Here is a 13675-nt window from a genome sequence, read left to right as displayed (position 1 = left end):
GGCAATGTATATATATATATATATACATTGCTTACTGGTGTACACCGCTTAGAGAGTGCTTGCACTTAAAGCGGTATATAAGTCTCATAAATAAATAAATAAATAAATAAATAAATCTGTCGGAACCATGACAGTGAATTTGGTTAAAGGAGAGGGAAAGATAGCAATAGCACTTAGACTTATATACCGCTTCACAGTGCTTTACAGCCCTCCCTAAGCGGTTTACAGACTCAGCATATTTACCCCCCAACAATCTGGGTCCTCATTTTGCCGACCTCGGAAGGATGAAAGGCGGAGCCAACCTTGAGCCAGTGAGACTCGAACTGCCAAACTGCTGGCAGCCGGCAGTTGGGAGAATTAGCCTGTAGTACTGCACTCTAACCACTGCGCACCATGGCTCAGTGGAAGGGGCTGAAACCTGAAAGCAGAAGAAGAAAGCAAGACAAAGGAATTTCCTCGACTTACAACCATTCATTTAGTGACTGTTCAAAGTTATAACTGCACTGAAGTAGTGACTTATGACCGTTTTTCACACTAACGACCATTGCAGGATCCCCAGGTTCAGGTGAACAAAATTTGGATGCTTAGCAACTGGTTCATATTTATGACGGTTGCCGTGTCCCGGTCATGTGATCCCCTTTTGCGACCTTCTGACAAGCAAAGTCAATGGGGAAGCCAGATTCACTTAACAACTGTGTTGCTAACTTAACAATTGCATGGATTTCCTTAACAACTGTGGCAAGAAAGGTCATAAAATGGGGCAAAATTCACTTAACCGCTGTCTCACTTAGTCACAGAAATTTTGGGTTCAATTGTGGTCGTAAGCCGAGGACTACCTGCATAGCTTTGTTGGAAACTATAGTTCTGAAAGGTTAGGATATTATATAGCAATTTTCAATTACTTCCCTTGAGCGGAATTAGCTAAGACCTGCAGACTTGAATAAAAGGCAAGAAAATTGTTACGATTTAGAAAGGAGCCAGGTTATAATCAGGAGGACTATTGTTTCGGAAATGGCAAAGTCTGGTTTCAGGGAGAAATTGTGACCCCAATTGCTGGGTTCACCTGGTGTCTAAGCGTTTTGGAAAGTGAAAATCAGACGGTAGGAATAAGCAATAGGATGTAGGAAGCCCTCCTGTTTATTCCTAGCAGATAGAGCTCTCGGAGGCTTACTACCTGTCCGCTAATAGAATCAGAACCCTGGGCTCTAGATCCCTGTAGCAGAGAAGAACCATCAAAGTAATTGCAGCTGACAGGAATACAAAAAAGAAAACAACAACAACAACAGAAAAGTCCAATCAGAGGTCGGCATTCACTCTTTTAACACAGCCATCTAGAATAGATTATGACCTTTACTGACAATCAAGACAGAAGTTGGACTTTGCCAGCAGCTTTGTAGTTGAGAGAGAGAGAGAGAGAGAGAGAGAGAGAGAGAGAGAGAGAGAGAGAGAGAGAGAAAGAGAAACAGACAGACAGACAGACAGAAACAGAGGAAAACAAAAACAAATTCCTTTCCTTTCCCCATTTTCCTTTCCTCATTTCCCTTTCCTTTCCTTTCCTTTCCCCATTTTCCTTTCCTTTCCTCATTTCTTTTTCCTTTCCTTTCCTCATTTCCCTTTCTTTTCCTTATTTTCCTTTCCTTTCCTTTCCCCATTTTCCTTTCTTTTCCCCATTTCCCTTTCCTTTCCCCATTTTCCTTCCCTTTCCTTTCCCCACTTCCCTTTCCCCATTTCCCTTCCCTTTCCTTTCCCCATTTCCCTTTCCTCATTTTCCTTTCCTTTCTCCATTTCCCTTTCCTTTCCCCATTTTCCTTCCCTTTCCTTTCCTTTCCCCACTTCCCTTTCCTTTCTCCATTTCTCTTTCCTTTCCTTTCCCCATTTTCCTTTCCTTTCCCCATTTCCCTTTCCTTTCCCCATTTCCCTTTCCCCATTTCCCTTTCCTTTCCCCATTTCCCTTTCCTTTCCTTATTTCCCTTTCCTTTCCCCATTTTCCTTCCCTTTCCTTTCCTTTCCTTTCCCCACTTCCCTTTCCTTTCCTCATTTCCCTTCCCTTTCCTTTCCTTTCCCCACTTCCCTTTCCTTTCCTCATTTCCCTTTCCTTCCCTTTCCTTTCCTTTCCCCACTTCCCTTTCCTTTCCTCATTTCCCTTTCCTTTCCTTTACCCATTTCCCTTTCCTTTCCCAATTTTCCTTCCCTTCCCTTCCCTTTCCCCACTTCCCTTTCCTTTCCCCATTTCCCTTTCCTTTCTCCATTTCCCTTTCCTTTCTCCATTTCCCTTCCCTTCCCTTTCCCCATTTCCCTTTCCTTTCCTTTCCCTTCTCCTCCCTCCTCTCCCCTCCCCTCCTTTCCTTTCTGAAGCTGGCTGGGTGACTTTAGGCCAATCACCAGCAGACGGTGAGTTGTAGTCTGGCCTTAGACATGAAGCTGGCTGGGTGACATTGGGCCAATCATCACAAGACTATGAGTTCTAGTCCCTCCCTAGACATGAAAGCTGATTGGATGACCTTGGGCCACTCCCTCTCTCTCAACCCAATCCACCTCACAGGGTTGTGGTTGTGAGGAAAATAGGAGGAGGAAAGAGAATTATGCATTGTATGTTCGCTGCTTTAAGTTACCTAACAAGACAGTTGGTTCAGTGAGCTTTGCCCCGTTTTACAACTTTTCTGGCCACAGTTGTTAAGTGAATCACTGCCCTTGCTAAGTTAGTAACCCGGTTGTTAAGCAGAATCCGGCTTCCCACATTGACTTTGCTTGTCAGAAGGTCGCAAAAGAGGATCCCGTGATCCTGGGACACTGCAAAACCATCCTAAGTATGAGTCAGTTGCCAAGGGGGTCAGAATTTGTATCACCTGATCATGGGTTTTTTTTTTTTGTTACAACAGTCATAAGTGTGAAAAGTGGTGCCGTTTTCAGTGCCGTTGTGACTTCGAACAGTCACTAAATGAATGGTTGTAATTCGAGGGCATTTTAGACACTAAATCAGTGGTTCTCAACCTTTTTAATGCCGCGACCCCCCAACTGGTTGTAAGTCAAGGACTACTCAACCGGTCGTAAGTCGAGGACTACTCAACTGGTACAGCACCGTTTGCAGAATGGGACTTTTGGTGGGCTCAGCAGGGCAGAGACAGCCTGGACAATTCCTATTGGCTTTTGAAAGCCAATAGAATTAGACTCTATTCAAGAGAGTCTATTCTATTGGCTTTCGAAAGCCAATAGAATAAAAGGGAGTAGCACAGCTAAGGAAAAGGGGGAAAAAATGGCAGACTGCGTTGATGGCGACCCCCATGAAATGGTCGTTCGACCCCAAATGGGGTCCCGACCCACAGGTTGAGAACCACTGAACTAAATGATGACAACATCCTGGAAGGCATTTGTAAGTCTTTTGCAAAATTAGCTCCTGATATTTCACCTCCTGAAAGAAGACAGGGTAAAAAGGTGCAGTTAATTTACATTTGTTCTTTGCACCCTACCCAAAAAAAAAAAAAAAAAAAGAGTTTGTCTGGCATTATTGGTAATGTTCCTCCAGATTTAATTCATGAGGCTATTTTTTGACTCAAGTTCCCACCAGCTGTGAGCAAAAAGCACTGTGGGAGCTCTATTTTAGGCAGTTCACTACAGTGTACATACTGTTGACAGCACCATGTGGTCTATTATTCCCAAAATGGAGTGAAACTGAAAACTTTGAGGACCCTTTAAAAAAAAATGCATACAGTATATTAACCCCTACTTCTTTTGTTCCAAATTCACACACCAAGCATTAGGAATGAAAGAATTACAGAATAACAGAGTTGGAAGGGACCTTGGAGGTCTTCTAGTCCAACCTCCGGATCAAGGGGATAACCCTGGAGCTTTAGAACTGGGTCCGTCTCAAAGTGCACAGCTAAATGTCTATGGAGATTCTCAGTCATCCAGGTCATGGTTGTCCCAAAGATGCTTTTTCAAGAGATAACTGGACTTTCTTCTTTTTCTTTGAAGACATTTCGCTTTTCATCCCGGAAGCTTCTTCAGCTCAGCTTCAAAGAAAAACAAGAAGGTCCAGTTGCCTCTTGAAAAAGCACTTTTGGAATGATTTAGAACTGGGTCATAAGTTTTGAAGTCTCCCTCTCTCTCTCTCTCTCTCTCTCTCTCTCTCTCTCTCTCTCTCTCTCTCTCTCTCTCTCTCTCTCTCTCTCTCTCTCTCTCTCTCTCTCTCATCACAATAAAATTGCAATTAATAAGGTGTCAGACCTGCCACAACTCTAAATAGAAACAATTCTCGGCTCCATGGGTTGAGAAAGGTAGAGTTTATTAGAAGTGAAGTGGATTGCAGTATTGCAAAGCCAGAACTGAGAATTGTACGCCCAAATCCATAAGTTCTACTTTTCTCTCCCTGGAGTGTCTCTCATTGCCCACCCAGGGTAACCAATCAGGTTCAGCAAGATGTTTTCCTAATGGTCCGTTCAAGCTCAGTTTGGTATGCACCCCCTCTCGTTCTTCCAGCTGGGTGACCTTGAGGCAGCATCTCAAGGAGATACAGAGTTTACTTTCATTTTCCCCAAGGCTTCCCTGCTTCAACCCCTCTCCCCACCGTTCATGGCAGTCTGTCACTGCACAGCAGTGAAGCACAAGCAAGCATAAGGTGGCAGCTTAGGAGTGCCATTATTTTGAATCGTCACTATTTGCAACTAAGGTTGCAAATCGAGGACTGCCTGTACTGAATCTATTCTGTCCCAATGCACCTTGCTAAATACAAACAGTTAATTGGATTTTTTTTTCTTCAGAAAAATTATGTACTCCTAGGCACTTTCTGCTAAACCAAGCATGGCGTTTCCCCCCCAACCATGTTTAGGAGACCTGATCTCATGCTACAACTTTTGTCTCATTCTCAGCTCACTATGGAGACAACCTAGATTCATCCTTAGCTGTTCCAGTTTTAAATTAGTGTGTTCTATCTTCTCTCAACATATCTTGGTGTACAATCGATCTTTGTAAGAAAAAGGCTAGAACTGGAATTGACTGAGCAGCTGTTGATTGATTGAGACTACTGACAGTACATCCTTCTCATTCATTAGTCACTGCCCTTTAAGGGCTAGGGTTGCTGAAGAAACCAGAATATAGTTTCTGCAGATACACCTGTCCAGGTAATGCTGCACCTGTTCTTTCCAAACCATCATTGCTGCTTATACATCCTGCTATATCGGTCTTCTGAAAGACCATTGTATTTAGCATTTAATGATCTCTTAAAAGCCTGCTGGTCAAGTTCAACTTAGAAATAAAATTATTGTGTATTGTTTCTGGAACAGAACAGATCAGAACAGGAGTTTGGTCTAGTGGTTATGACTGTGCAGTTATGATTGTCGCAACATCCTCACAGTTACATGATCTAAATTCAGGTGTTGGCCATTGGCATATATTTAAGATGTCCGCAGTGTCCTGGGATCTTGTGATTGCCATTTGCAATCTTCCCAGCCAGCTTCCAACAAGCAAAGTCCATGGGGGAAGTTGGGTTCACTTGACAACCTTGTTATGAACTTAGCAACTGCAGTGATTCATTTAACAGCTCTGATAGGAAAGCCCCCAAAATGGAGCAAAACTCACTTAACAACTGTCTCAGGTAGCAACATTAATTTTGTGGTAGTAAGTAGAGGACTACCTGTATACTGTATAGTCCTTTGATGACCCAAGGATTGGAGCCTGAGTCTTAAGTCACGGTGAAAATCAGGACCATGGAAAGCTCCTCAGAAACTGGTCAGTACAGAGAGAAGTTGTCTTAGCAGAGAATGAAAGCATAGAAAGCTTAGACTAGTGCAGGGGTCTTCAAACTTGGCAACTTTAAGACTTGTGGATTTCAACTCCCAGAATTCCTCAGCCAGCCCTGGCTGAGGAATTCTGGGAGGTGAAATCCACAAGTCTTAAACTTGCCAAGTTTGAAGACCTTTGGACTAGTGTTTCTCAAACTTGACTTAAGAGGGTGAACTCAACTCCCACAATTCCCCAGCCAGCATGCCTTGGCTCTAATGCCTTTGTAAGACCACACCTGGAATATAGAATCCAGTTTTGGTCACCACAATACAAAAAAGATGTTGAGACTCTAGAAACAGTGCAGAGAAGAGCAACAAAAATGATTAGTAGAAGCTAAACCGGGGGTTCCCACCCCCCGGTCGAGGGACTGGCACCTATCTGCAACATGCCAGAAACCGGGCCACGCAAACAAGCAAAACCCCATCTGTGGTATGCAGGCAGTGTGCTAAATCACACTCCCTCCGGTCTGCAGAAAACCCCCTCTCCATGGTGCTAAAAAGGTTGGGGGATCCTTGGCTAAATCATACAACGATCAGTTGCAGGAACTGGGTATGTCTAGTCTAATGAAGAGAAGGACTAGAGGTGACATGATAACAGTGTTCCAATATCTCAGGGGCTGCCCCAAAGAAGAGGTGGTCAACCTATTCTCCAAAGCACCTGAAGGCAGGACAAGAAGCAGTGGATGGAAACTCATCACGGAGAGAATTAACTTAGAACTAAGGAGAAATTTCCTGACAGTTAGAACAATTAACCAGTGAAATGACTTGCCCCCCAAAATTGTGGGCACTCCAACAATGGAGGTTTTTAAGATGAGATTGGACAACCATTTGTCTGAAACGGTATAGGGTTTCCTGTTTGAGCAGGGGGTTGGACTAGAAGATCTCCAAGGTCCCTTCTGTTAAGGTTGTGCAACGCTGCCTCAGGCAGATTCTCCCAAAGTTTGTTTGCCTTAGCCCTCAGTGGGCAATGCTCGGTTAATCACGTTCTGCTCTACTAATGCTTTAAAGAACCACTGCTGATTAATTCTTTTGACCCTCCCCATCCACTACCAGCCAAAATAACACAATTAATCTTCCCTCTAAAACCACAGTGTTTCTTCCCAACAGGGTACTCTCCTTTCTCTCTCCCCGTCATGCTGACATATTCTTAAAAGCCCAGGCTTAATTGGATCTATGTAAGGTCATCAACTGAATTAGTTCCAGCGTGAGCAATCATCACTGCAGGGAAAAGGTGATGCCAGTGAAATTGCCTTCCCTCCATCTCTAATCATCAAGATCCTTGAACCAAAGAAGCAGCAGAAGGAGCGTGTCTTACCAAATGAAAGCAAGGAAAGAGATATTAAAGGAGCAATAGAGCTAGGAACCCAGTGAAAATGTATTCGTGAGAGTTGGACCGTAAGGAAGGCTGAGTGCGGAAGAATGGATGCTTCTGAATTGTGGTGTAGGAGAAGACTCTTGAGAGTCCATTGGACTGCAAGGAGATCCAATCAGTCGATTCTAAAGGAAATCCACCCTGACTGTCCTTTGGAGCCGAAGCTCAAATACTTTGGCCATCCAATGAGAAGAGAGGACTCTTCAAAAAGACCCGGATGTTGGGAAAGATGGAAGGGAAAAGGAGAAAGGGACGGCATAAGAGGAGATGGTTAGATAGGGTCATTGACACAAAGAATATGAATTTGGTCAAACTGCAGGAGACAGTGGAAGACCAGGGGATCTTGGTGCGCTATGGTCTATGGCAGAGGTAGGCAACCTTGGCTCTTTTATGACTTGTGGACTTCAACTCCCAGAATTCCTAAGCCAGCCATGCTAGTCCAGGAATTCTGGGAGTTGAAGTCCACAAGTCATGAAGGCTCGGGAATTCTGGGAGTTGAAGTCCACAAGTCATAGAAGAGCCAAGGTTGCCTACCCCCTATGGGGTCATGAAGAGTTGGGCATGACTTAGCGACTGAACAACAACATCAACAAAGAGCTTGGAAGGACAGCTTCCTTCTTGCTCAAAGAAAGAAGTTTCTATATCCAGAAACTTGTTTATACAAGGAGTACAAAGTGTAAACCACACTGAAGCTAATCACTGTCTTTATCCTTGGGACTGCCTTTTCTCAAGTGCTTGGGCATGCTGCAGATCCCATCAAACAAAGTGTTGGCTGGTAGGAACTAGAACAGGGGTGTCAAACTCAATTTCACTGAGGGCCGCATCAGTATTGTGGTTGCCCTTGGGGGGGGGCGGGTAGGTGTGGCCAGAGTGGGTGCGGCCTACTGGGTGGGCGTGGCCAGTTCTACATCATTCGCATCAAGGATGCCTGTGGGGGCCTGGGCAGGAGCGGGACAGATCTGAGGGTCTCTGGCAGAAGGGGGTGGGACTGGGGCAAATGCCAAGGCATGGTCCACTGGGGCAAGTGCCAAGATGGCCACCACAAAATTATACATTGGCTCCCGGCTGGCCTGGGCCAGGGCCACGGCAGTGGGGTCTGTTCCCTCACTGTTTCCAGGATGGCTTCACAGGCCACATGAAACCATTTTGTGGCCGCATCCGGCCCCCGGGCCTTGTGTTTAACATGTCTGAACTAGAAGGTGGGTCTTTTCTGCAGTGGCCCCTGCTCTGTGGAATGTTCTCCCCTCGGAGATCAGAATGACCCCAAGCCTGTTGGCTTTTCATAAGGTCTTAAAAAACCTGGCTGCATTCTTGAGCCAGGCGTCCTGAATGTGTTAAGGGCCCCGTTTCCTGCTTTTACTGTTAACTAGCTAAGCTGCTGTGTATATTTATTTTGATTTTTAGTATTGCTTTTGTAATGTTTTTACAATTGTTGTATATATTTTTTTAATTGTAAGCTGCTGAGGGTCATTGATTGAGATGGGCAACTAAAGAAAGTGAACAAATGGGTAAATAAAATAAATTCATAGGGGAATCCATTTGCTTTTATATTATTTTTAGTCCTTAAAATCCAAAAAGCAAACATGAAAGCTCTTGCCTGCACATGATAGATAGATAAATAGACAGAGATAGATAGATAGATAGATAGATAGAGATAGAGATAAAGATAGATAGATAGATAGATAGATAGATAGATAGACAGACAGACAGACAGACAGACAGACAGACAGACAGACAGATATGGATGGTTGGTTGGATGGATGGATAGATAAATGGATAGATGGAGAGAGAGAGAGAGAGAGAGAGAGAGAGAGAAGATATTATGCTTTGACCCTTTGTATATTATCCATATTACTCCAACACAATTCAGCTGTTGCGTTGAAGAAGGACAACAGTCAACTAGAAGGTGAGTAGAATTGAGTTCCTGCTTTGTCCTACAAATGTGGAGAAAGCAAGATAGATCAAATGCATCTCAGATAGGGATGTTGGAGCAAATAGAAGTAAATTCCAGGTTGTTGGTTGATTTAAGGCCATCATCCACCAACATCTCCTCCACCATCTAGCAAGGTCAAGTGCTGTCAGCAGATGGACTATCTACATAAATCATAATCCGTTCCCAAGCAGTATTCCAAACATCTAAGGGGCTGCCATAAAGAAGAGGGCATAACCTATTCTCCAAAGTACCAGAAGGCAGGAGAAGAAGCGATGGATGGAAACTAATCAAGGAGAGAAGCAACCTAGAACTAAAGAGAAATTTCCTGACAGTGAGAACAATTAATCAGTGAAACAACTTGCCTCCAGAAGTTGTGGGTGCTCCAACACTGGAGGTTTTTAAGAAGAGACTGGGCAATCATTTGTCTGAAATGGTATAGGGTTTCCTGCCTAAGCAGAGGGTTGGACTAGAAGACCTCCAAGATCCCTTCCAACTCTGTTATTCTGCTTTCTAGAACTATGCCTCTGGAGGGGAAAATGTTCTTTTCTATCTTGCTGTACCACATTCTTCACTCAAGGGAAATTAAGATTCTTTAATTTATAGAAACAGAGCTAGAAGGCAAGATTTTAGGCCATTGAGTTCAGCATCCTACACGGTTAAGGGAGTGCAGATACAAGCATTATGGCTACCTAGCTCCTGCTCAACACATCCAAAGAAAGTGGGTCCACCAATTCTCTGGATAATTGCTTCCACTTTTACTGCTAGGAAGTTCTAGTAGAATCAGCCTGCTTCTGGTTCCATCAATTAAACAATGTCATCTATCAAGAAGCTCTGTCGGTCACAATGCCTACTCGCTGGAATAATATTGCCCCAGAGATCTGTATGGTTTCTACCCTGATGAAGTTCTGTAAAGCCCTGAAAACGTAGTTAGGGTGGGACAGGGCACAGGTAGTCCTCGAATTACCATCAGAATTGGGACATTGCGAGGGAAAGTGGTAGTTAAGTAGGTTTTGCCTGCAAGGGATATAATCCTTCCATTCCCCACCATCCAGTCAGAGCTGAAGAAGCTTCTTGGATGAGAAGCAAAACATCTTCAAAGAAAAAAGGAAGTCCAGTTGCCTCCTGAAAAAGCACCTTTGGGACAACCATGACTTGGATAATTGAGAATCTCATAGACATTTGCATTGACTGTGCTTGTCAGTAGCTGGCTGAGAAGATCTCAATTAACAATCGCACGATCGTATAATGCTACAACTCAGGGGTCTTCAAACTTGGCAACTGTAAGACTTGTGGACTTCAACTCCCAGAATTCTTCAGCCAGCCAGGGCTGGCTGAGGAATTCTAGGGAGCTGAAGTCCACAAGTCTTAAAGTTGCCCAGTCTGAAGACCCCTGCTACAACTGTTGTAAATTTTGATTTTTTGACTATGGATGTTGTAATGGTTGTGTGAGGACCAGTTGTGAGTCACTATTTTCAGTGCCATTCTAACTCTGAATGGTTGCTAAACGAATCGTCGTAAGTCAAGGACTACCTGTAGTGGGTGAGCTTCTGTACGTGTGAGTTTGGCATGTGTTGGTTCTGTTTTAGATGACATTTCTGGATGCATTTTATTTGTTTCTTTACATTGTTCAAGTTTTCATTCTGTACAGAGCCCAGAGTCTCCTGCAGTTGGACATTTCTTCCCAAAATACACTTTTTTTCCTGAAATGCAATAACCACTTTTCCTAAAATGTAGTCACAATTTTTCCTTCAAGGCATTCATTTCTTTTTTTGAAATCTGAATTATGCAATCATCATTGTCAACTATAATTCCTGATATATCCCTGTCCCATTCGTGTTGGAGGCACTGTTCAAGGTGCTTCTGGGTTGAAAAGATTAGCTGGTGACATCACCATTGCCCAGGAGATATCCGTGGAGGCTCCTTTCATGTGTCCGCAAGGAGCTGGAGCAAGTGACAGGAGCTCACCCCGACATGCAGCAGCACTTAGGTCTCAAACAAGGGCTTGCTAATCTCAAACTGGAGTTCTAACCTCATGAGCTACCACGATCCTATTCCGATCTATTATTCTGCATTATTCTGTAATGAAGTCTTGCGTTATTTTGATCTTCATCTTTGTGACACCCCTTCCGGTGGTTGAAATATCTCCTCCATCTCCAATCATTTTTTTTTTTTTTTACCAAGGTGAAACATTTCATCACCAGACTATGGTGAGAGACAAAAATTCAGTGGATTAACTGAAGAAGATATAATTAAGAAAATTTTGGACTGCGGAAATGGATAGGCTTGCATTGATAATGAAAGGGAAACAAGATACAGAAGACTTTCAAACATGGGATAATTTTTATAAATGGCTAGAAAAACGGAGTAAAGAGTAGGAATGGAAGCTGTATTATTATTAATGTTAAATATGTGGACCCAGGCAACACGTTGTTTACCGAGCACTAAAGATTTGTAATAATAAAAAATCAATAAAATATTTTTTAAAAAAATCGATGGATTAAAAAGAGATACTGGTTATCTCAGGATGGATTTGAGCCTCACTTTATCTCTCTTTTGACTGCCACTCTAACCATTATGAAGAGCTAATAGTAGGTTCTAGAGCAGTGGTTCTCAACCTTTTTAATGCCGCGACCCCCAACCGGTCATAAGTCGAGGACTACTCAACCGGTCGTAAGTCGAGGACTACTCAACTGGTGCAGCACCGTTTGCAGAATGGGACTTTTGGCGGGCTCAGCAGGGCAGAGACAGCCTGGACAATTCCTATTGGCTTTTGAAAGCCAATAGAATTAGACTCTATTCAAGAGAGTCTATTCTATTGGCTTTCAAAAGCCAATAGAATAAAAGGGAGTAGCACAGCTAAGGAAAAGGGGGAAAAAAATGGCGGATTGCATTGTTTGGCGACCCCCGTGAAATGGTCGTTCGACCCCAAATGGGGTCCCGACCCACAGGTTGAGAACCACTGTTCTAGAGTATTGCCAAACTTCTCTTAGCAGTACAGGTAGTTCTCGACTTACAACAATTTGTTTAGTGACCATTCAAAGTGACAACGGCACTCACAAACAGTGACTTATGACCATTTTTTAAACAACCACTGCATGATCAAAATTCAGACACTTGGCAACTGACTCATATTTATGACGGTTGCAGTGTCCCTGAGTCACGTGATCACTTTTCGCAACCCGACAAGCAAAGTCAGCGAGGAAGCCAAATTCACTTAACAACCGCATTACTAACTGAACAACTGCAGGGATTCACTTAACAACGGTGGCATGAAAGGTCATAAAATGGGGCAAAACTCAGTTAACAGCTGTCTTGCTCAGCAACAGAACTTTTGGGCTCAATTGTGGCTATAAGTTGAGGACTACCTGTAAAAATTCAAGAAGGGGATTCAAGAAATTCAAGAAAGTCGCCGTTTCTTGGTTTGTTCAATTATTTTTCCTGTTTAAACAACAGCCCTTTCCAGTTCTTTCTGCAACATCAAAAGGAATCTAAGAAGACAAGGTGCCATTTTGGATGTGGTTTCTTCCCACCATGTATCGCTGGCCAATGGCAGCCTTTGGTTTGCCTACCTGACATAGAGGGAACGCTTTTGATTGGTTCGCAGGGAGCCTGACCCGGAACTCATGCTGTGATTCATCATCTGTTCGCGCAGATCATGGATTTTGGCCTCAAATCGAGCGTACTCTGTAAAAAAAAAAAATTTAAAACCCTTTTTAATAAATTGATTTATCATTTCATATGGATTTAGTTATATGTGTAATGTAAACTTCGGAATATCCGTGCTTGAAGAAGATGAAATAATATCACAGCAAAATTCTCACTTCTGAAATTAGTAGATATGGATTGTCTAAGTTAATTGCCTTCTTTGTTTTCGGATTCTGTAGTCTAACCTATAGCTCTAGTACAGGTGGTCCTCGATTTACGACAGTTCATTTAGTGACCGCTCAAAGTTACCATGGCACTAAAAATGTGACTTATGACTGTTTTTCACACTAATGACCAGTGCAGCTGTCGTAAGTGTAAACCAGTTGTCAAGCATCCAAATGTAAAGCACATAACTATGGGGACGCTGCAATGGTCATAAGTGTGAAAAATGGTCATAAATCATTTCTTTCAGTGCCATTGTAACTTCAAACGGTCACTAAATGAATTGTAAGTTGAGGACTACCTGTAGAATTATAAAATCATACACTTAGAAGTGGTACTATTACTTCTCTGAATTTTGAAATCATAGACTTGGTTACCTAGTCCAGCCTCCAATAGCACTTCAACCTCCCCACGCATTGTCATTCATTTTCTGCTTCAAGACATCTGAAAGAATTGCCTCCAAAATTAAGAGAACCATCAAGATATTTCTCCTAAGGATTTACTGAAATCTACTCTCTAGCTGCACCTAAAAGCACACATATAAATTGGGCGAAACCAGGTTTAATAGCAGCAACTGTGAGAGGGATCTTGGAATCTTAGCGGACAATCAATTAAATATGAGTCAACAGTGTGCGGCGGCAGCCAAAAAAGCCAAGGCAATCCTAAACTGCATTCACAGAGGGATTCAATCAAGATCACGTGAGGTACTAATACCACTCTATAAAG

General features: G+C 43.1%; 1 protein-coding gene across 4 annotated transcripts in view; it reads right to left on the bottom strand.

Moving 5' to 3' along the window:
• The window catches only part of LOC120317598 (disks large homolog 2), a 111021-nt gene that overhangs the window by 66509 nt on the left and 30837 nt on the right, over positions 1-13675 (bottom strand). For all 4 annotated transcript variants that reach the window (XM_039364317.1, XM_039364316.1, XM_039364319.1 and 1 more), the window contains exon 2: positions 12652-12766. In XM_039364317.1, coding sequence (XP_039220251.1) covers positions 12652-12722 — 71 coding nt within the window. In that variant the 5' untranslated portion in view covers positions 12723-12766. The remainder of the gene's footprint in view (positions 1-12651; positions 12767-13675) is intronic.

This window comes from Crotalus tigris, unplaced genomic scaffold (assembly GCF_016545835.1).
Source record: "Crotalus tigris isolate CLP2741 ecotype Arizona unplaced genomic scaffold, ASM1654583v1 scf7180000019729.178681, whole genome shotgun sequence".
NCBI classification, from domain to species: domain Eukaryota; kingdom Metazoa; phylum Chordata; class Lepidosauria; order Squamata; family Viperidae; genus Crotalus; species Crotalus tigris.
The sequence above is the reverse complement of the archived record's forward strand: the minus strand, read 5'-3'. Positions and strand labels throughout refer to the sequence as shown.